This window comes from Temnothorax nylanderi, unplaced genomic scaffold (genome assembly GCF_030848795.1).
Source record: "Temnothorax nylanderi isolate EJ_2023f unplaced genomic scaffold, tnyl_v1.0 TNYL_tig0048_pilon, whole genome shotgun sequence".
Classification (NCBI taxonomy): domain Eukaryota; kingdom Metazoa; phylum Arthropoda; class Insecta; order Hymenoptera; family Formicidae; genus Temnothorax; species Temnothorax nylanderi.
Window position 1 is genome coordinate 314,705 of NW_027249110.1, and position 23,213 is coordinate 337,917.

Here is a 23,213-nt window from a genome sequence, read left to right on the forward strand (position 1 = left end):
CTAACAACATCAGGGAATTTATAAAATTATAATTTTGCAGTTGGTATTTCCAGTCAATTGCCATTGGCCATTACACCGATTTCGATTTGGTTTCGCGCCTTTGGACGAGTCGGAGTCTCGAGTCTCGAGTGGATGGATCTGGATCGTGTGTGATCGTGTGTTGTTGGTTTCAGCTGATTTCGATCAATTTTGATCTCTTCATGTATCGAAATAAGCCTGTGAGGGGATTCGTATCCCCTTTCATTGTTCAGCCGCGAGCGATTGTCGAGAAACACGAGGAAAACGAGGTATCACTGAGCAATTTTGCGAGAAAGCCTCTCCGCAGTAACTTGCAAATTTTAAACTTTTTCGAAAAGGTGACTCAAGAAAATGAGGTCGGTCACGATAGTGTCCAAGTGGAGAATAATTCACCGAGCAAACGAGATTCCAGTTCTCCGATACGCGAGAGGAAAACGTTGGTTACTGATTCGTCCGAAACGTCAGCAAAAATGTAAGTATTCTAAAAGTAAGCGTTACGAACAGATTAATCTCGATTTTACGTGCTGTAAATAAACATTGTTATCTCTTATAGCGTATTTAACGTGATGTACGGAAAGATATCTTCAAAGAAACATAAAACATGGGATGGCGACGGTTTCCTGGAAGTAATTGGAAAAAATGCAATTCTTAAGGTAATTCAGAGCATCCATTATAAATCTTTGATTATATTAAACAATCACATTAATAAATCGTTAAGGAATTATTTATTTGTTAATGCTTCTGATACAATAGGACTTGGAAGGTAAAGTTTTGGGAAAAACTAAAATCAATCCAAGCAATGTGGTAGAAGGCTTCAAATCAATTATAGGAAATAAAAAAATAGAGGTAAGACGGCTTGCATTAATTTTCATTCGTGTTATATCGTCTGCAGGAATTCTGACAAAGTTAATATCAGATTATAGATCAGGTGTCAGGAGAACCGTCGATATCAGAGAAACGTTCCGAAGTGGCAGCAGAGGAACCACTACAAAAAAAACTCAAGACATCTACAATAGGTGCATTTCTGTCACTAAAAGAAAATGATGCAGTTTATGAGAAGAAAGAATCAACCAATTCACTCGAAGCAAAGACAAAAATGTAACTTCTTGAAAACTAAATTTTAAAAGATTATCCCTTTTATCCCTTGCGCTATATAAATAAATATTGATATAGCACATTCAACGTGGTGTACGGCAAAGTAACTTCAAAGAAGCACAAAACGTGGGATAGCGACGGTTTGCTAGAAGTAACTGGGAAAAGCGCAATTCTTAAGGTAACTACTACATCAACTGCAAATCTCTTGACTCAAAGATTATTATATTTATTTTTGTATAGGATTTGGATGGTAATGTTGTGGGAAGAAGTAAAATTAATCCGAGCAATGCAATAGAAGGCTTTAGATTAATTATAGGAAACAAACAAGTTGAAGTAAGAGCATGCACTAATGTTCATTTATGTAGCATATGAAAACAAATCTAACAAAATTGATTCTAGATTACAGATCAGGTGTCACAGGAGTTACTTTTACCAGAGAAGAGTCTTGAGAAAACTGTGGAGGAATTGTCAAGAAATAAGTTCAATAAAGTATCTTCGACACACGCATTTGTGCCCTTGTTTTCATCCGCAAAAGGTACAAATTTATGACTGATTGGCTGCAGTCCGATTCACATTCAAGCGTTGTAAGCATCATTCTGTCTTCGATCGAATATCAAACGTGCGTGAATCGGACCGCAGCCTTTAATTATTAATTACATTAACCATTGATTTAAATAAATATTTATATTAAAGGATTGACATTGAATAGCGAGCCTTTAGTGATGCCATACTTGAATTCTATTGAATGGACAGAACAAAAGGAACAGGAAGTCTCGGTTGATTTCTGTTTAGTAGCAAAACTTAGAGAACACCAACGTCATGGAATTATATTTCTGTATGAGTGCTTAATGGGACTAAGAGTGCCGGATTACTTTGGTGCAATTTTGGCTGATGAAATGGGCCTCGGCAAAACCTTACAATGTATCACATTAATTTGGACAATGTTGAAAAAGGGACCGTATGGTAAACCGATTGCGAAACGCGTGTTAATAGTAACACCTAGTAGCTTATGCAATAACTGGGAAAAGGAATTCGTAAAATGGCTGGGCTCCCACAGAATATCTCCATATGTTGCGAATGGAAAAAATAAGCCCAAGGATTTTATCAAATATCCGAAAAATTCGGTGATGATTATTAGCTATGAAATGTTTATTAAATGTCATACGGAGATTAGTGAACTCGCTTTTGATTTGATTGTATGTGATGAAGGCCACAGATTGAAAAATAGCAATGTAAAAGCAGCAAAGGTAATTATTCATTAATATACATTACTAACAACACAATTTATTATTAATCTATAAATGTAAATACATGAATACTTATATGTTATTTTATGTATGTTGCAGCTGCTACACGAGATAGATTGTAAAAAGCGAGTCATTTTAACGGGCACACCTATACAGAATGATTTAAAAGAATTTTATGCACTGATCGATTTTATTAATCCTGGCATTCTTGGCACTCCTAATGAGTATAAGAATTATTACGAGGATCCTATCGTTGCATCTCAGTGTCCCTATGCAGATGATGATGTTCTTAGTCTGGGAAAGGAAAGATCTACAGAATTATATGAACGCACCAAATCTTTCATTATGAGACGTACGCAAAATACGATAAACAAATATCTGCCGCATAAACATGAAATAGTCGTGTTTTGCGCTTTATCCAAGAAACAACAAGATTTATATTCTCTTGTTACCAGTGCTTGGTTCAACAAAATATGTCTAGAAGACAAAAGTAACATGCATTTGTCCATTATTACTGCACTTAAAAAAATTTGCAACCATCCAAATCTGTTTATAAACGAGAAGGAGAACGCGCTATATGATACTTTGTCAAAAACGTCATGGATATCGCAAATAAAACGGGACGAAAACTTTACCGAATATTGTGGGAAAGTCACAATTCTACAGACATTAATGAGAAATTTGAAAAAGACTGACGAGAAGTTGGTGTTAATTTCCTATTACACACAAACACTTGATCTTCTTGAGACTATATGTAACATGGAAAAGTTAAAGTTCTTAAGATTAGACGGTACTACTTCAACCTCTATACGATTGAAGATTACCGAACAATTTAATACGCGAACCGATAACAGCAGTAAGTTTTGCAAAAATCAAGGGACACAATTGTGTCTTGCACTTATAGTATATATATTCCATGAATAAAAACTAATATATCACTGAAAAATAATGTTTACAGAAGTTCTTTTGCTAAGTGCAAAGGCGGGTGGTGTTGGTTTGAATTTACCTGGAGCATCCAGACTTGTGTTATTTGATTCTGATTGGAATCCTGCATCTGATCTACAAGCAATGGCAAGGATTTGGAGAGATGGACAGAAGAGGAATGTTTACATTTATAGGTTTGTATTTTAACATCATCAAGTAATGGTAATATATTAATTACTTAATGAAGGTACGTAACTATATGAACAAATTTGTAGATTATTGACCACAGGTACAATAGAAGAGAAGATATATCAAAGACAAATTAGCAAAGCCAGTCTATGTGAATCTGTGGTGGACCTGAATCGCCTTGGATCTCTAAAGTTATCAACTGCGGAATTAAAGGTATTTTTTATTAGAAAAATTTTGATAATTACGAAAATCATTACTTGGAATATTTTTCATTTTTTTTTCAGGATTTATTTACGTTGGCAAGTGATACAAATTCGTTAACACATGATTTAATGAATTGTTCTTGTTCGGGCCAGAATGAACACATACCTTCTGAAGAATTAACAGAAAAAAGTAACGAGACACGAGATTGTCAATTTACATTGTGTGACAAATCATCTCAACAAAATTTAACTATAAATCAACTTCGAGACTGGCAACATTTTAAGCAACCAATTTCATCTGACGTTATGCAGGTAATAATAAGCTGTTTTACTCGGTAATGATAACTGAAAACTACGATTCAAAATTTGTTTATGTATATTTACAGGATATTATGTTAACAGAAGTAAGCGATAATATAACATTCATATTTAAAAATTCTACAATGCAAAGAATTTAATTATATATAAATGACAAGGAATTATATAAATTACATGAAAATTATGCTGTTATGAAACGATATATTTTATAAGGAATTTACATATTGTGAATACATTTTGAGATATTAGATCCAGTACCCGTAGTTTATTAAAGGATATATAATATTGACTTATATTGACCTTATATTGACTTTAAAGCTTATTTTTTCGTGTCAAGAAACTCAACATCCTTTCAGATAGTTCAGGAGATTCGAATAGGTTTTTCAACTCTTTCATTTCTTCCTCATTAACTTTTAATAAAATTTCTTTATTCCATTTACACAAACGCTTAGTCGCCAATATTGACTGAAATTAATCGATTAATTTTAATTACTATGGTCTACTAGCATAAATATATCAACAGAAACTAATTGCGAAAAGCATTAAGCAAGAATCAATACCTGTGAAGAAAGTGTAGATATCATGTTCAAATAATTCCATACTTCCTCAAGAGAATCATGATTGTATACTTTGCTAACCAAGCCATATTGATTAGCTTCCTGAGCGTTCATCTTATATCCTAAATACAACATCTCTCCAGCCTAAATAAATATTTTTACAATGTAATATCGAAATTTTATTCTAGAATTATTATAAAAATTAAAATTCCAGATATATATATATATATATCTCAATGATAATTTGCACATATTTTTTTAATGAAACATACTTTGGAATGTCCCAATAATCTCGGGAACGTATACGAAGAACATCCTTCGGCGACAAGACCCAAGGAGCTGAACGGTGTTTGAAAATATGCCTGTAATTTACGTAATATATTCGAGCATAATTATAATGTCTTAAACATTTTCGTACTGCGTAACTGAATCGGCACCTTATCCGAAGCATAAACCATGTCAAAAATCCCTAATATTGTAGTTGCTATTCCTATTGCTGGTCCATTTACAACAGCTATTAAAAGCTTTGGATACATAATTACAGCATCGATAAATTCCCTGCAAAATATTTGTCCATTTAATTTCCATATTTGTAAATTTTTAATACCTCCTTCTTATGCTGCTTACTTAATTATCACGAGGGCAGAACTCAAAGTAAGTTCCATTGAGGCAATTAGATCATTACCACTACTAAAAAAATCTCCATTTGCTGTCAGAGCAAATACCATTACTTCGTTGTTTTCAGCAGATTCATTTAAAAGCATTGTTAATTCCTTATACATCTGTGAGAAATGAATAGGAAATTTATACGCGATTATTTTTATATTTTAAATATGCTATCAAGTACCCTTTATGCATTTATTTACCTGAGGCGAAAGTGCGTTTTTTTTGGCGGGTTTATTGAGCACCACTTTTTGAATTCCATTTTTCAGACTACTTAGAATAAACGAACTTACATGCGTCATACTGACAAGTTTCTTTAAAGCAACTTAGAATTCGTACGATTTTATAACCTCGTTTTGTCACCGCTAAACCACTTGTTAGAAATAACGGTATAATAGAAAAATGAAAAAAATAAATAAATAAAACACTTCGTCTAGCTAATATACCTTATGAACAGTTGTCAGTAGCTTTTCAAAAAGTTCTCGATTCAAGGATTGTTTCAGATGAACTGACAAACGGCTTGTTCATGCTGACGTTGACCACCTCATTGTCAGACTGTCTGTTGACTCGTTGACTGTTGATAAACAGATGTGATAAGAACTCGTGAATATATATTGAAACATTGTACTTTGTACATACCCGTCAACGATTCATTTCCTGAGGTAAGGGGGGAACATAGAAGCCTAGAGACACTATTATAATTACTTCTAGTTGCTTTCCATTTACACTCAAGTGATCTGAGTCACTCAGTTATGTGAGTATTTTATACTCAGGTAAGATATGTCATTTTGTATTTACCTGCTTATTTTGGTGACAAAGCTATCGCATAATAATATAGGTTCATAGCCTCACTTTTAATGTGAGTCTATTAGATTCATTAAAGCACATGGTCTCGATTGTGGATAAAAACTCAGTTGAATCTCACTTGCCGGCATGCAAAAAGAACGTGCATTCAACTGAGTTATGACGTCACAAGTGAGAATTATCTGAGTTTTGATGTAAATGGAAAGCAACTGTTATTAAATCACCCCCCTTACCTCAGGAAAGGAATCATTGACGGACAGTGTATATTACGTTCAGATATCAATACCACGAGTACCATAATTTTGGGAAAATTTCAGGAAAATTCTTCATGCTTATTTCAGGCTCATTTTATTTATACTGGCAAAAGTTGTTACACAACTTATGAGCTAAAATATCCTAGTCTGTTGCTAGCTATAAAGTGTATTCGTAAAGAAAACCCATGAAAAATACTTGGGGCTTATTGTTCTTTCTTTACTTATTATTTGTCTACCGGATAGCGTGTTAGTACTCAATAATAATAAAATTTGCCAAGTATCATATAATTTTATATACATTTTAGTATAATTTTACAATGTATTAATACTGTATCTATACTACCTTTATCTTTACGGTATATATCGCAGGATTTCCCAAACTTGAAATACACATAAGTAATAATCTTTTTCATTTTTTGAAAATTTATTTTTTCTATATCGTATAAAGATATAACAGAGAACCAAAGTATTAAAGGAGTATACTGCTTCATATGATTCTAGAGCTATGCAAATATTTGTAAATTATATGATTGTTTTATTATTCCTTATTAACTTGCATGTTTTCTTCAAGTATTCGCACCAAGGATATTCGCGCCGTAAAAGAGCTTAGGAAATCCTGATTCGTGTTATACCGATAATAAATGATGGACTGGTGGCTTTCGACAATACAATGCGTAATCACAGATTACATGGCCGTGTCACTGTCTCCTAGACTCGCTACAAAAGTGATTCATTAACAGCAACATTTCATGTTACGTTACGGCCCTAAATCGCGTGAAATAGAAATTTGAATGTAAAAGGCTCGCAGCTGCTCAAATGCGCGAATTACTTAAGTGCTTCGTGGACGTGTTTCGTTTGTATCCAAACAAGTATTCGAAATATAGGCGCGAAACAGTTGGAAGTGTTGTCAATAGAAGAGCTGACGCGGCTCTTTCTCTAACATAACTTAACATTATCTTAAATCTGACATAAATTTATTTGTAAATTTACTATTGTCGCAGACTTAAATCGCAAAAATGAGAATAAACTCAACCACCTTCGTACTATTTTTAAATAATAAATCGCCACACCAGTGGCCTTATAACTAAATACAAGGTATTTGTTTGATACATATGTACTTATATACATATCTATAAATATATGTATATTTAGTATATGCGTATGCTAGATATAGACATTATAAATATAAAAAAACGAGGAATGCCAATTTATAGATGCATATTAAAAGGATTAAGGACCGCATGGGTTAATTTGTAGTATTGCTATATGAATGCTTTGGTACATTAAAATACCGAAAAGTGTTTGAACAGTGTTTATACAGATGAAAATTATAAAGGTTGTAAATAAATATATTCTTCTAAAAAGTATATTTTTCCTAGTAGCGCTGCATCTCAATAGCTTGGAAGATTTTCAACGATTTTCTACTTAAACGCTTTTAAAGTTCATATAATTTACTAAAATTAAATAACCGCAAAATTGGAATCATTTCAATATAATGTACAGTTAGATGTTTGAAGTAGCCGATAAAATATCAATATGTTCAATTTGATCTATTACGGCTTCAGAACCTTTTCGATGAATTTCTTTATGTCGCGCATTTCCTGTAAAAATAATAAAAAAGAAGACAGACATTATATTTTCTCTGAACGTGAAAAAAGATTCGACGAGTCTTCCTAATCGGAGCTTCCTTACCTCCTGGTCAGTTGTATGCATCATTCCTCGGTATGTTTTGAATTCGGTCTGTGTCATGAATTGTTTTAGAAGGGTCGCTGTTGTTTGACCCCATTTATATGGCACAATTGGATCGCAATCGCCGTGACATTGTAACAGCGGAGTGTTCCTATTACCTATCGCTTCCTGAAAATAATTATTATAATCATTATTCTATATTATTATCTACGATTCTATTATTATACATTATTATGTATATTATGTATTATGTATATGATACGATACTTACTGCTGGAAATTTTTTATGTAAAAGAAGCCATGCGGATAGAGCTATGACGCCGGCTAAAGGCTCTGGGAATGTAAGAGCGCTGTATATGGCTAGTGCTCCACCTTGACTGAATCCTCCGAGAACGATGCGCGAGGTGGGTATCCCAGCGGCAACCTCCTCCGCTATTAACGAATGGACCATTTCAGTGGCCTTACGTATACCTTCTTCATCCTCTGGGCCACTGGAGTCCAGAGAGCGTAGATCGAACCTAAATTTGCAGGATGCATTAATAATCATGTAACACTGACTCGTAATCGTTTTCATTAGAAACTTAATATTAATGTGTTCATCTTAAACTTACCATGCAGGCATTCTGAACCCTGCGTTAAACGTCACTGGTATCGTGGGCCTGAAAACGATCAAAGAGTCACATATTAAAATATTATTAACTTACAGGTTCAGTCGTAGGACATTTAAAGATATTAGCAATCACATACGCAGTAGGACAAATAACTTTGATATGAGGGGACCGCACTGCACCCATGGAACTAGCCCAGCCATGCCTGAAAACATTTATAAAGTGCTAACAAGATTTATCGTTTTGCAACGTTACAAGTTACATCCATTCGCTCCAGACATGAACTCACCCTGTATCACCCAAGCCATGGAAAAATATTAACTGAAACACAGGTACTTCTTAGTACGAAATAAGACAGTATTGACTTTATTTGGAAGTATTCTTTAAAAAAAAAAAATTGAGATTTCAGATTTTAAATCCGCGTTTCGAGACGCGGTCGCGTCACTGGAAGTGGGCACGACGGTGGAAGACCGGTGGCAGTACCCCATTCACGGAGAAGCTGTGTTTGATTGTTCCCGTTAGGATAACAGCCGCCGCGCCTCGCGGAAGACGTGCGATATTCGTCCAAGGAAAAAACCGACGACAAGATCAGTCAGCGAGCATCGAAGAAGAGAGGAAAAAAGGCGCAAACGTAAGGGAGCACCTTGCGCGGCGTAAACGTAATTCACTTATAATCAATTAGGACCGCACCACCGCGAGTGGTATAACCAAAAATTACCGCTACGTCTACGTAAGAGATTTGATATCTACCGTCGCTGTGTGCTTAGCCGTGGCCGAAATCACCACCGGGCTCGTCATGTTCTGTCGCTTTTTTGGACGGCCTGGAACAAATTCGAGCAATTGTGTAATAGTCTCGTAAAAAGCGTATAAAGCACGGCGCGTGAAAGAGAGAGAGACGTGTGACTTGACTCCCCTTCGCTCTATATTGAGATCGAGTTCTCTGTATAGTGAGGGAGAAGGGGGGTGAAGAAGGGTAGAAAAGGAGAGAGGGACACTGGACAGTGTGGCGTCAAACGCGCAATATTCAATTCACTGACATAATTTCTATTTGCGGTCTCGCGCTTGATTCTCCCTTATCAGAGACCTTGACAATCTCTGACGTTATCATCGATTGCGTAAATTTCGACGTTAAAGACTGCGTTAATCGAGAGGTCGGATTTTTATAGTACCGGCATGCAAAAACGATTTCCGTTTTTTCGAGATGAATTGGAGCTTGACACAAACCTGCGAACAGCAAATTACCCATTAGCTGTTTTAATAACGCCGTGGCATTCATCGATTCCTGATTGATTTCGCGGTCAACGTTGATCCTTCGGGCGTTCGATAGCGATTGGAACTCAGTGCATTGATATTTGACACTTGCTTGGAAAGAAAAAGGAATAAAAAGGAATTAAATATTAATTTGTATTCGGTGTTTGCGTGCGAAATTGTCTGCATGTCAATTAGTTTGAAAGCGGTCTTCAATTGAAGTACTGAAAATCTCGATTCGGATGGAGTTTGCGAACCAATTCATGTCCATTTTTATCAATGTAAATTAACTGTAATTTCGGTTTAGCTTACTTTTTATCCTTTTTCCAGTTCTAGGAATTAGAAAAAGATAAAAAGTAAGATAAAAAGATAAAAAAAGAGGATAAAAAATAAATTAAATCGAGATTGAAGTTAATCTGAATTAATATAGATTATAGATAGACATCCAGATGAATATGTTAAATCGATCAATCGCGCGTCGCGTCATATCGATGTATTTTCTGTATCGGACAGATGATTGGCTGTAAAAGTCGTGGAACGCAATATACAATATACAGTAAGATTTAAGCATTAAGCGAATCTACCAATCGCAATGAAGAATTCTCGAGAACGTAAGACTGCGATTTTGAAAATCTCGATTGCGATTGATCGAGCCGCCGACTGCTCGAGTCTTATCGCTTATATTTTTCCGTGTACTACATACACTGTACATACAACGACACCCATTTGTTAAATATCATGCAATCGTATGTACAAGGCGTGAATTAAATTGTAATTACTATCAAGTAGCCATGCTACATCGCTTTAGCGTCACGTGAACAATATGAAATGTAACCAGATTCTCACGTGCGTACTATGGTGACTGGCAATGCGATACGGACGATACACTCGCCCACTCGCCGCAACTCGGAGCAGTCGGAGCAGTCGGAGCAGGAGCTACCCATCTATCGCTCTCGATAACACATGGACGATGTCGAATAGGTCGAATACGTTTAAAACACGTGGGTGTGGGTGCAGCGGTGCACACATAGGCCAACGTAGGCACGTCATTTTTTCCGTCGCGAGATTTATATCGTCGGATAAACGCTTCTCTAGCGGTGCAAAGTCGATGCGAAGTCTCGATAGAGCGTTTTCTCACATTCTGTGCAACTTTGTCTTGATATATAATAAATGTAAAAAAAAAAAAAGAAGAAACGAAATATAACCTGTCCCCGTCAAGGCAAACGTTGCTGTAAATAACGTCTCTTTTTTTGGCTTACCAGAGCGGCGCGGCGGTTTAAATTAATTCACGTGTCTCGCAGCATTCCTCCCGTTTCGGCCCGCTCGGAGTCTCGTCGCCGTCGGGTCACGCGCAAAGAAAAAATCCTTCGACTGATAACGTCACCCGAACTCATTGGTTCGCGAACTCGTTGAATGACAAACAACGATAACGCGGATTCGGCGGATTACCCTCTGATATGCGCTCTGCCAGCAGTTAGTCGCTGCAATTGCATCTAGAAATGACCATTGTCGCGAGTATCGTTTAGGAAAATAACGTTCGTTTTAACATATCGCTCTGAAGTTTGTTACTCGCGAGAAAAACTGTATGCGTGTGTATGAGAGAGAGAGAGAGAGAGAGAGAGAGAGAGAGAGAAAGAGAGAAAGAATAAAAACGTGCGGTATGGCAAAGATAGTCGTTGTCGGTTCGTGCATGATTGACTTTACCTGGTGAGTAAGGACGAGGCTTTTTTTCGCGTTGCAAAAGTTTACCCTGCCTCGACGATCGATCTGCGATTATTAATATTACAATTACATTGTAGTTTTGTTATAACAAATATTATGATATAAGAGTGTCCCATTTTAAATAATGCATTTTAATGTCTTCTGTAACTCGTAGACAAAAATGTTTCAGACAAAAGTTGCATGGTTTGGAGGGGGCAACATGATGAAGATATATACCCAGATAGCACAGTGACGTCAAATGACGTGTATTAATTCCGTCATAATGCCGTCTTAATGACGTTAAAGACGGCATTATGACGGAATTAATACACGTCATTTGACGTCACTGTGCTATCTGGGTAGGCTTGTCATTGGGTGACCTTTTCAAGATCAGATCAAGGTCACCTCAAATTTTTCAAATAAAACACCTATTTTTTATATTATATTCTTGTAGCCCTTGTCGAGACGTTTTCAAAACACTAATAAAGCTCTAAGTCCATATTTTCATCATATATGGCCCCCTCCAAACCATGCAACTTTTGTCGGAAATATTTTTGTCTATGACGAGTTATAGAAGAGATATTAAAATGCATTATTTAAAATGAGACACCCTGTATAATCCTGATAATAAATGTATAATTACGAATTGCATGAAAAAAGATGTTCTCACAACTCACAACCGCACGTGTTTGTGCCGTAGTAATTTCTAATTGTATTCAACGCACCTAATTGTAAATAAGCAACGAGTGAATCCGATTATAGATAGCTACAATCCCCGTATGTTATTGTTTTTTGAAAATAAACGTTGTCACACTTTTTAGTTTCTCTCCACGGTTGCCTAAACCTGGCGAGACGATAGTCGGGACTAGATTTGAAAAGAATTACGGCGGTAAAGGCGCCAACCAGTGCGTGACAGCTGCTAAACTTGGAGGATCCACAGCACTTATTGCTTCAGTAGGCATTTATTTTCTAGACAAGACTAATTTGTCACTTCTTCGCATCTGACTTTTTTTTCAATATTCATTTATTATCCGTTACTGTTTATAACTCCAATTAATTATGATTTTTGTGTTGCATTTACATGTATTGCGATTCTTTATCTCTTATCACAGTTAGGCTCAGACCCGTTCGCTCAAGAATACTTAGAGATTTTTAGAAAGGAAAATGTGGACGCATCTCGCGTGAAGATACAAAGCGACAAGCACAGTGGCGTTGCTCACATTGTCGTTGCTGAAAATGGTACGTTTTCGAAAATATAAATCCAGAATCTTTCCGAGTGCCTTGGAGTTGCAATTCATATGGGAAGACGTCAAATAAATTCGACTAATCTAAGAGATTAAAATAATAGCCTGAATAAATAACAGCATTAAAATCAAACTTCTCCGTTAAGATAATCCCAACGATCCCTCCCGTCGCGCTATAAGGCCTGTAAGTAATCGGAACGCATTTCGAATAACGTTCGCAGGTGAGAACAGCATCGTTATCGTGTTGGGCGCAAACGAATCGTTGACTCCGGAACATGTGGATACCGCCGCTGACGTGATCAAAAGCGCGAGCGTTTTATTATGTCAGTTCGAGGTGCCGTTGGAAAGCACGCTGCGCGCGTTGAAGTTACACCAGGGCCACGGTGCGTTTCTCTTTTTCACTCGTTTCACCCCACATTATTACAAGTATCCGTGTAAAGCCTTTCTATTTCGGAGCCGAACTATCGCAAGTCCCAGAAAAGACGTGGTCGAAAGCGCTGTCCTGCATTAATTGCCATGACAAAATTTACGCGAATTACGTGTTATCTTTCAAATGACTCGCGTCTTTAACGACTGACGATTTGCGATATCGCGGCTCTGAGATACACTTTTACATAATCGTAACGTGATAGGACTTTCGATTGTCAACGGGGCGCCCGCGCTGAAGAACCCTGACCCGGAAATCCTCAGATTATGCGACATTTTCTGCGTCAACGAGACGGAGGTACGTGCAAAAGACGATTAGTGCGATCGTTGCGGTAACGAGACATCGCCGTTCTTCCCTCCCCCCCCCCCCCGAAACGCCCGATATATTAAAGAATTTAGTTTATGATATTTGAGGCACGCCAGAGATCCCGTTATACTTTTATAGGCGGAAGTTACGACGGGCATTCATCCCGTAGACCTGTCGAATGTGCAGCAAGTCGCGGACGAGCTCCTGGCCAAGGGATGTAACGCGATCATCCTTACTCTCGGGCCGCTCGGAGCTGCGTATGCGTCGAGGGCGAACAGAAACGTCACGCGGATTTCTACTACCGAGGTCCACCCTGTAGATACTACCGTACGTATTGCATATATATATACACAGTGTCGCAGAACCGTCGTAGTTGCGGTAGATTGCACGGTGAATTTTTTGACTCGTTATTCAACGAAATTGAAGAAATTATTCTTTCTAAAGCGCATATTTTTGAATAACTTGATATACGACGGTTCTAGGACATTTCCTACAAATTTCTGTTAGATTTACGTAACACGACATATTTCGTCTCATTTTTCTTTACACAAGTACACGATCTGTACTTCCTGCTTATAAAAATCTTGTAAATTGATTCTTCTTAATCTCTTCACATTTATGAGATCATGATTGAAACGGTGCAGGTGAAAGTATTTGATGGTAGATGGTATTTGCCGGTTTGCGATCTTTTGAATGGACAACCGGTCAACTTCCGGTGAACTGAAACGCTGATTCACTTAGTGATTCATTGCCAAGTGATTGGCATGTAAGCATTTAAGAAGGAAATTGCCTCAGGTAGTTAAGTGCAGTGGTATGCGATGCAGGGTGCCGGGGATGCATTTTTGGGTGGGCTCGCATATTTCAAGGCGTATCATCCGGAGCTGCCGATGGACGAGTGCATCAGGAGAGCTTGCGTGGTTGCCACCAACTCCATTCTTAAATTCGGCACACACGCGAGCTTCCCAACGAAAAACGATCTGCCGGGAGATTTATTTGTATAAACAAAAAGAGGCGCAGTTACCTCAAAATGTGTTATTTACAGATTTGATATTTTATCTCCTCTGTTACATATATGTATATATGTATATCTGAAATCTGTTTTGTGAAATATTTTTAGATTAAATAATTGCGGAATAAAAGTAAATACCGAGAGTTTTATGCATAAAGTGCGTAAACATACACGTCCCATTTCCCAAAACTCAAAATACTACTAAGAATAGCACGGTCACGCGTTATAATGCAAAATTAATGCAGCAAATTAAATTGATGACGGTAAAATACTTAGAGAATGTGTTCACATATACTATATAGGATGTAGAATAAAAATATATGTAGACTCAAAAGTCCAAGTACCCTATATACATATCTTATTTGTTCATCAGTGCATATAGGAGAGATTAAATCTTTTTTAATCGTTTAGAAAACCGGTTCATCTCCATCGTCGATCTCCTCTGCGTAATTTTTTGCAAGATCCTCGACGAATATATCAATTTTTTTGGAGTCAAATAGGATTTGCCTAAAAATTCGAAGGTATGTTTAAACAACAACAACATTAGCATAACGTAAATAATGTTGCAGAACAAATTTCTACGTCCATCTCGCAAAAAAATGAATGAACTTAGAAAAAGTTAATATTTATTCTGGGATATTAATTAAATATTCTAATCTGCGAAATCGGGGTCCAGCTTTATTCTTACTTTTCTTTCTCTTTGTTTTCCCGACATCCTGGTACCATCTGGCGTTGTAACTATCGAAATTTTGACAAGTAAAAAAAGAAATGACGAAGGGATGGTACGAATAAATTATAAAAGGAATTAATAAATAGCTCAAGTAGTAAATAGAAATTCGCGATAATTTCGAGGATCTTTTTTAAGGTAAAAAAATGTCTGGCCGTGTATGTACCGTGCCATTTATGCCGCGTTAGGAAATCTCATTTTAATATTACGTGCCTCTGCCCGTGACGAATAAACTAGTACATTTTTCGAATTTCGGAGATTTTTCTGTCTCCAAATGTATTCGCGTGCGTACACGCGCACACATGTACGCGCTAGATGAAAAAAAATAACGGTAGGTAATGGTATAGGAGTTAGTAAAAATTCCAAGCGCTTTCACGATACGCGCGTTCTTCGACCTTCTAAAAAGGAAAAAAGGAGGCACGTCCGGGAATAACCCTGCGAGAGTACCTGGTGATGCCACCTCGACTGGTTCACGCGAATGTGCAGCATTATTCAAGAGAAGGAGAGTGATGGAAGGGGCAAGCGTGCTTGTGTGGTAAATGTCATTTAATATGCTTTCGCAAGGTAGTGGCGATTAATTTTTTGACAGTCACATCGTGGCGACGACGATAGGTCCAAGCCGCTCTCAGCGTCTAAAATATCAGTATCACCGCGATCTTTCGTCGGTGCGAGGACGATGGAGCTCAGCGGCGCGGCGCCGCGGCGCGGCGATGGATCCGTCCGAATGCCGGAAACCGCGGGCGAAATCGGGAACGGGACGGTTCAGCTTCCGCGTGGTGTCTCATCGGTAATTCCCCGAAGTGTGAGTTAAGAAAAAAAATTCGACGGTAATCGGTAAGCGGGAGTCCTTTCCCTCGATACGTGTAATCGCGTGCGGTCGCGTGCCAGGCCAGTTCGGTCGGCGGTATCCGAGATCCGAGGCGCGCGAGCGTCAACGCGGAAAAATTGTGCCGCGCGTAAACGTCAAAAGGGAAAGGCGTTGCGTTATTACTTTCGAAGTAAAACCCCCTCGCGCGTTCTCGTCGCGCGTAATCGTCATCGTCATCGCCGTGCTCGCGGTGACATACGTGAGGATATTGCTGAGAGCGAGGGGGATTCCGCGAAGCACGAGACATTCGGTCTCTCTTTCCGCTATAAGTGCGGGCATTATATGCGCACCGAGGTGTGACGTCAATGGCCGAGATGGACAGCGATACTAAATCCATGTTTAAGGGAACAGCAGAAGCGACGGCGACGACGCACGACGGCAACGAGGATGATGGCAGGTCCATCGAGAGGGAACGAGGAGACCTCGTGACGTCAAAGAGGAGGGCGCGCGTCCGAAGAAGAGGGAGTCGCTCGCGCCGCGCTAAAGAAACTCTTCTTGGGGCCCCGGTCCGGCCCCCCGTGCATCCAGGGGCTGCACAAGGTGTGGGCAAAGAGAGGGGAGATATATTAGTCACATTCGTGTATACCGGCACGCGCAAGCCCCCGTTAAAGTGGGGCAATACCACCCACGTGCACGTTCGCGGATAGGATAAAAAATCCTTCGAGGATCAGGGAATTCTCAGTTTTAAGCAAGCCATTAAGACGATCGAACCGAGACGAGAACAGAGATAACCACCTCGTCTCTCGATCTTACAAATCCCGACGACAAGTTCGCGTTGAGTGATCCGCCGAGGGAATCCGCCGGGAATCCAGAAAGTTATCGAGACTCTCGCGTGTCTTGCGCGTGGTCAGCGCCGCACGCCAAACTCTGACCGGCGAATTATCACAGAGAATCGCGCGGCATCCAGCCCAAAAAACAGCCAGATTGTCGAAATATTTTCGACTTGCGTCAAGTGGCCGAAAGATCCGTCGGACGGTCGATCAAATTTGAAAAATTCCGATTCGAAATACCGCGCCGCGTATTCACGGTCTTCCAGTGTCTCGCTGAGATACGCACCGTCAATTTTGTCGAATTTCAAAGAAAATTCGACAATCAAAAGAACCCCGGAAGATAATCAATTTTCTGGTGGTAAAATTAATCGCTTGAGCTTGAAGAAATTTCCCTGAACTGCGGTTATCGGCTTTGATCGCAATCGCTCGATCTATTATCATATTTCCATCGTTCCACATTCACGTAAACGATCGACGGAAATTATTCGGAAAGTGTCCAGAAGATAAGCCGACGTCGTTAATAAAGAAGTTTAGTGGAAAAAGTAATCATCTCCGTCAAGCAAAAGAATCGGGTTCGATTCCTAGTTTTGTCATCTCGCATATATGTTTAAATGAAAGATATTATTCCACTGTGATTAAGAAACGCGATAGAAAGAAACAAGAGCAAAAAAGAAATTGAAAAATCCCGACGTTAGTGCGTGGGAAAACAATTTATATAGGAAAAGCACATCCGGAAAGAAAATCCATCCCGGGTTGTTCTAAGAAGAAGAACAAAAGCGGCCACATCATCGATAAAGGTTGCTGACCTCCGTGGTGGGAGGCCTACCTTTTATACAAATTTCGGACTAAATCAACACAATGGCGATATTCAACGTCGGATTTTACCTGTCTGTTCTTGCCGCCTGTATCATCATTAGCCCGCCGCTCATTCAAGGTCGGAGTCTGAGGCGACGACACGGGCATCATTCCCATTCAAGTTATTACAATCTCGAGGAATCGCTGCCACGAGATCTATCGGGACGTCTCGAGGATGATCTGGAGTCCCATCGCAATTCCTACGGGCAGACGAAGACACGCGGATATCCTCAAATTTTGAATCGTTCCTCGAAGTACGAGGGCTCGGAGGATCGAGTACCACCGTACTTCCGCCGTTCCAAACACGAATATGACTCGAGAGATCGCGAGTCCTTGCGACCAATGGAGCTCGTCGCCAGGAGAAAACGTCACAATAAACATGACAGCATGACCTATCAAACACTGAGCAAACCCAACGAGCAGAACAGGAACCACCAAGGATCGAACGATCACGGACCCGAGAATTCCGAAAGACCGAACGAGAACGGTCGCCCTTTCTTGGAGCTGGAGGTGAAGGAGGCGCAGAACAGATCCATGTGCAAGTACACCGTGGAGTCGGTACCAGACGTTCGGGGTTCCCGGGTACCAAAGGATCTGGAGCATGTGAAATGCAATTACATGCAATCACACTGTCAGGGCATCTACTGCTGCATACAAACGTACAAAAACATCGAGGTGTCCTATGGCGATGGCGAGAAGGAGAAAATGAGGCTCTACGTAGGCTGCGTGTGCGCCTACGCCAAGATCTCCAATGATGTACATCAGGAGTCGCAGCTACCTATCAACGATTGACACCGAGGGACTCGCGAGACTAACTCGGGGAGGAGGGGAGGGGGGGGGGCCAGTGACGATCCGCTTCGGTGACGAATTCGCTTCGATGGCGACGGTAACCGGCGGTGATTTTTTTCGAACACCGGCACGAATCGAGCGGGACGCCTCTTCGGAGATGGCGATTGAAACCAAGACGGCGAAAAACACAATTGTTGTCATGAATGACGCTGCAATCGGCAATCCGCGGACGAACGTCTCTCTTTCCTTTATCTCTTTGCGTAGGAACTCGTTTGAAGATTGCGCCTAGTGACGCGCGAATATACCAGGAATTTAACAGATTTACTCAAACGTTTGACGTTAGAACGGCGCGACAGGGATTTATGGGACCGCGGCGGAGAGGTAGGAGAAGAAGGTTTGCAAAAGATCCAAGTCGCGACGCGCGCGTATACGAGATCGAGACGTCTCTTGTCAGTCCTTTGCCCCCTTCGTTCTGCGATATCACTCGCAGTCGACAATATGCACGCGTATCCAACTAACAAAAATCGCAATCATTCTTCCGACATCTCGTTCTAAATAAATTCACAATAAAAACGGTGATACACAAAATGCGATACATCGAGGTAACAAGAGACCGTGATATAAGGACGATAGCCGATAGGATGGTAGCAAAGCGAATCAAAATACGTTTACTCGCTGTCGATTCACAGTTCATTCGAAATAAATCGGTAAAGAAGACGGTTGCAGAAAGCGCAAGGAGACCATGGAAACGGCTGTAAAGACAAATTTCACCGCTTTTAACGCAACGGAAATATATGGAGTACAAAAGAAAGTGAAAAGAGAATTAATTCATGCGATATAGTACAAGAGATTTTCAGAGTGTCATAAGAGAAAATCTGACAAAATTAGCAGATAAATAGTAAAACTGATTACTTGATAAATATTTATAATTGTTTAGAAGAAGAAGCAGAGAGATTAACGCAAAAGTACTACAGCCCCCGTTCCATTTTTTCTCTCTCCAAGCCCTTTCTGCAGGCCTCGCAGGATTTGCAATGTCTGAGGATCTTTCGGACAACCTGCATATAAAGTAGCGTGATTCAAGTGCCGTGACGTAATACCGTGTATACGTCTCCTAGTAGGAATAAGAAATTATTGTTTACGCTCTAGGTATTTATAGATTCTCTATCGGCCGTGTTGTTGCCAAACAATGTGATAAAACACGTACTCGATCATAACCAATCGCTCAGGTAGTGCTAAATCCGGTCAGACATGCACGTAGCACGTACCCGAATACAATTATCATCGCGCATTCATCACGCGCGTCGTTTAGATGGATATAATGATTGCACGAGTGAATCATTAATGTCCGTCGCGATTGACGCACATTATCTATTTATTACATATATCGCGTATCATCCCGTCTATTTATTTTCGTCAGCACATTCATCCGTTCACTTATATTTATCTATTTATTTATTTATTTATTTATCCGTTTATTTATACAGGTATTTATTTCTAACCGTTTATGCAGCACGTAACGAGGACTTATTTCCGATCTATTCAAAGTGATATAATTTGTGTTTCGCAGAGATACAAGCAGGAAACAGCTTCGCGATAATTCCGAGCGACGGAAAGCGTGTACTTGTTGAAATTTACATGTGTTAATTGGCAAATAATATGACTGATGTAATTAGGGTGTCAATAGAACCAAGCGTGATTTGTATGAAAGTTATTTGTGAATTTCTAAGTAATCTTAAATAATTTGTACGCGATCTTTTTACATGTATGTATGCCTATGTAATAAGAGACGAACAGTATTAAATACCGATAATTCGATATATCGATTATAAAATTGTAATTGTAAATTATCACGCGTATTTTTATACTCTTATAAGAGATTTTACTGCTGTGGTTTAATGGAAGACAAACAGTATTAAAATAAAAATAATGTTTCGCTCTAATAATGCGTCTCTTTTGTGCTTTTCATATAAACGTTCCCCATGTTATATTAAAATGTATTTAAAAAAATGTCCAAAACCATATAATCCTTCAATTTTTCAGGATCAAAATGGCATAAACGAGGATTGCTTATGTTTTGTTCGCGACTAACGGTGTATACAAAATTGTTTCAAGTATTTTAGCTTAAAAATATATTACTTTTTGCATTTTTAAAATTATTATTAATATAATTATTATCAATTTGTCTATAATTAGCTTGATTTGAAAAGAAATATTCTAAATTCAAGTACCTGGAAAGTACCACGGTGAAAGGAGAAAAAATATTCAATGTTGCCTTTCTATTAATTTTCGCTTCTTCGCGTATTATTCTTCCTATTCCTTTTCTTTTATCCAATCTTTCAAGTTCCTTGTAATTTTTTACTCTGTCTTCATCAGTTTTTGTTACATGGAAGAAACACACGTGCCTATATATCGTGTGTTATAGCAAGTCGAAAACTGCGAGGATTCTCGATTCTCCTCGTAAGAACGACCGGACTCGGAGGATTCGCCGCATCTTCCACGAAGGAGTCTCGCGAGTCGGTCTTGTCGGCGCGGCGCGGCGCGGCGCGGCGCGGCGCGGCGTCAGGGAGCCTGGCGGTCAGACGGCCGGTCTGTGACGAATACACGGAATACGGAATACTCCTTCCGCAGGTGAAATCCTCCGATATATTGCTACACAGCTCGGCAGCTCTGACGTACGTTGGACGATCTCTCGATTGCGCGGTGATTCACGTCGAATTCCTCGTAGACTCGCGTCTTCCGATGAGGGATTTCCCTGAGGCGCGAATCTCGGGGGCCGCTGCGGCCTATTCGAAATCGCGAGTCACAACCTGCCCGATGTGCGTGGCTGCGCGCACGTATTGGTAACCCGCGCCGCAACATAATCACCGCTTAAGCTACAGCTCAGGCATCGCGCGATGCATTGCGAACAAAGAGACAGAGAGAGACAGAGAGAGAAAGAGAGAGCGAGAGATAAGGAGAACGCAGAGGTCTAAGGGAGAGGGCCCTGCCATGGAGGGGCAGGACGGGTCGGTAACGGAAGACGAGCGATTTGAGATATTGCAAAAATTTCCGATGTGTCATCGCGCGGAAATGCTGAATTTTAACGGGGCATCTCTTCCCGCGTCTCTCCTGTGCAACCGGCTGACATTCGCACGAAGGTATCGTGCGACGGCGACGACGACGACGAGGACGACGATGGCGACGGCGGTGGCGGTGGCGGCGGCGACGGTGAGGGGAAAAAAAGACATAAAACCGCAAAGAGGCGAAATGTAGCGTCCGAGAAAGACAAATGGATGTGCGCCTATATAGACTTTAACTCGAGCGCGCGCGAAAGCGCAAATTCTACGCAGGGCAAATAAAACTGCAAATAAAGACGGTTTATATTCTTTTCTCCGTTTTTCTTTTATTTTCAGCCCAAAACAGATTCGTTACATCGCTGTGAAATTTATGCGGTCAATCGTAATCGGTCTAGATTGCAATCTAATATGACTTGGTCCGCGAAGAAGGTAACGGGCGGAGTTTGTCTAAGGTTAGGTGCCGTTAACCTTTAGCAAACCTGTTATTCCGCGTCTAGTGTCTGGCGCGTTAGACACGAGTGTCCGAAATCATCGTTATCACCGTTATCACCACTACAATTTCGGATCGCGATGCGTGAGGCGATGCGGCGTGTTTGCGTTAGATCGATCGCGTTCTCGTAACTTGAGCTTCGGTTTCTACGCAAAAAACAACTCTGCGAGAGAGAGAGAGAGAGAGAGAGAGAGAGAGAGAGAGAGAGAGAGAGAGAGAGAGAGAGAGAGAAGCTTGAGCTGCAAAGAATTTTATTTACTGATCTCTTACGAATTCTTTTAAACTACATTATTAGTTTACCGTGATCTTTAAATTTTAACGACTTGCATGAGCATAAAGAATTTTTATAGTCCCGCGCGGCGATGGCGGCGAACACGGCTATTGACAAGGATATATTTACAGGAATATATTTACGTATACTTGAAGTATAACGATCGGCTTACGACGACGGCACGGCCGACGGTACATTTTACACTTTAGCAAGATAATGAAGTGTAATCCTATATTTTCTTCGCAAGAATAGGAACGGCTTTTTTGCGAGTTTTTTGCGCGAGCAAACTTTTCCACGGTGTAAGCGGCAGTTAACAATGGCCGATCACTTTTTCCTTTTCCTCTCAAATTAATGAGCAGGGAAATATCAAGTTTTTCGAGAAACCTCTGATTTTAATATAAACTTTCGATCACATCGAGTCATCACGCTCGTCGAGACGGGCCATTGTAAAAGATGTTGCCGCGCGCGCATTTACAATTCGCGATTTACATAAGAAGGAGAATACACTATCTCGCGAGAGAGCGACATTATTTACGACGATAAAATTCTTCGAGAGGTCGAGCAGGTTCACACTCGTCTCGAGTTAATTTTGGCGTCCTATTTTTGACCCAGACGCTTTAAAAGTGCTAATTTTAATATTAAACACGTAACGCGCGCATCACACGCGTCGTCGGACACCAATAAAAAGAACGTTTATGCTAACGTTTTTCTGCGTCCGTCCGCGATCACCGGCGCGGGCGGGTGCTAGCGTGACGCTATCGCGCCCAAATTGGCATAATGTCGTTTTATACTTCTGCTTATAATCGGAATCTCGGGTACCTTGAAAAATAGCCGGTACAGCCGGTTTTAACGAGCGTGTCACATTATACCGAGACGATTCTTT

The 23,213-nt window shown here is 39.8% G+C and overlaps 5 protein-coding genes across 11 annotated transcripts; 3 read left to right on the forward strand and 2 right to left on the reverse strand.

Annotated features, from left to right (window-relative positions):
* The first annotated feature begins 114 nt into the window (after positions 1-114).
* On the forward strand, positions 115-4,283 carry LOC139772295 (DNA repair and recombination protein RAD54B). Of its 3 annotated transcripts, XM_071705870.1 has the most exons (14): positions 115-287; positions 357-490; positions 572-671; positions 772-864; positions 935-1,116; positions 1,192-1,291; positions 1,354-1,446; positions 1,513-1,648; positions 1,807-2,360; positions 2,460-3,216; positions 3,319-3,478; positions 3,560-3,686; positions 3,758-3,988; positions 4,063-4,283. In XM_071705870.1, the coding sequence occupies exons 1-14, from the start codon at positions 201-203 to the stop codon at positions 4,132-4,134; spliced, it is 2,826 nt and encodes a 941-aa protein (XP_071561971.1). In that variant the 5' UTR covers positions 115-200; the 3' UTR covers positions 4,135-4,283. The 3 variants fall into 3 exon arrangements, 2 of the variants coding, with proteins under 2 accessions (XP_071561971.1, XP_071561970.1); XM_071705869.1 differs by having other exon boundaries at positions 115-490; XR_011718104.1 differs by lacking the exon at positions 4,063-4,283 and having other exon boundaries at positions 115-490; positions 3,574-3,686; positions 3,758-3,897.
* Positions 4,176-6,192, reverse strand: LOC139772311 (enoyl-CoA delta isomerase 2). Of its 5 annotated transcripts, none has more exons than XM_071705909.1 (8): positions 6,013-6,192; positions 5,854-5,897; positions 5,418-5,788; positions 5,179-5,333; positions 4,989-5,109; positions 4,824-4,913; positions 4,555-4,695; positions 4,176-4,459 (listed from the first exon to the last, which is right to left on the reverse strand). In XM_071705909.1, the coding sequence occupies exons 3-8, from the start codon at positions 5,514-5,516 to the stop codon at positions 4,307-4,309; spliced, it is 759 nt and encodes a 252-aa protein (XP_071562010.1). In that variant the 5' UTR covers positions 5,517-5,788; positions 5,854-5,897; positions 6,013-6,192; the 3' UTR covers positions 4,176-4,306. The 5 variants fall into 5 exon arrangements, with proteins under 5 accessions (XP_071562010.1, XP_071562007.1, XP_071562011.1 ...); XM_071705906.1 differs by having other exon boundaries at positions 5,854-5,906; XM_071705910.1 differs by having other exon boundaries at positions 5,418-5,579; positions 5,661-5,788; positions 5,854-6,192.
* Positions 6,193-6,349: 157 nt separating this feature from the next.
* Positions 6,350-10,087, reverse strand: Apt1 (Acyl-protein thioesterase 1). The gene is made up of 8 exons (XM_071705912.1): positions 9,794-10,087; positions 9,320-9,390; positions 8,859-8,890; positions 8,709-8,774; positions 8,573-8,620; positions 8,233-8,479; positions 7,965-8,129; positions 6,350-7,873 (listed from the first exon to the last, which is right to left on the reverse strand). Exons 1-8 carry the CDS (start codon positions 9,843-9,845, stop codon positions 7,826-7,828), a joined length of 729 nt encoding a protein of 242 aa, XP_071562013.1. The 5' UTR covers positions 9,846-10,087; the 3' UTR covers positions 6,350-7,825.
* Positions 10,088-11,101: 1,014 nt separating this feature from the next.
* Positions 11,102-14,647, forward strand: LOC139772307 (ribokinase). Its single transcript, XM_071705903.1, has 7 exons — positions 11,102-11,524; positions 12,340-12,472; positions 12,631-12,757; positions 12,984-13,145; positions 13,395-13,486; positions 13,634-13,822; positions 14,320-14,647. Exons 1-7 carry the CDS (start codon positions 11,403-11,405, stop codon positions 14,494-14,496), a joined length of 1,002 nt encoding a protein of 333 aa, XP_071562004.1. The 5' UTR covers positions 11,102-11,402; the 3' UTR covers positions 14,497-14,647.
* A 130-nt stretch (positions 14,648-14,777) lies between these two features.
* Positions 14,778-20,596, forward strand: LOC139772310 (uncharacterized). The gene has a single exon (XM_071705905.1). The coding sequence runs from the start codon at positions 17,728-17,730 to the stop codon at positions 18,514-18,516; it is 789 nt and encodes a 262-aa protein (XP_071562006.1). The 5' UTR covers positions 14,778-17,727; the 3' UTR covers positions 18,517-20,596.
* Positions 20,597-23,213: the final 2,617 nt, after the last annotated feature.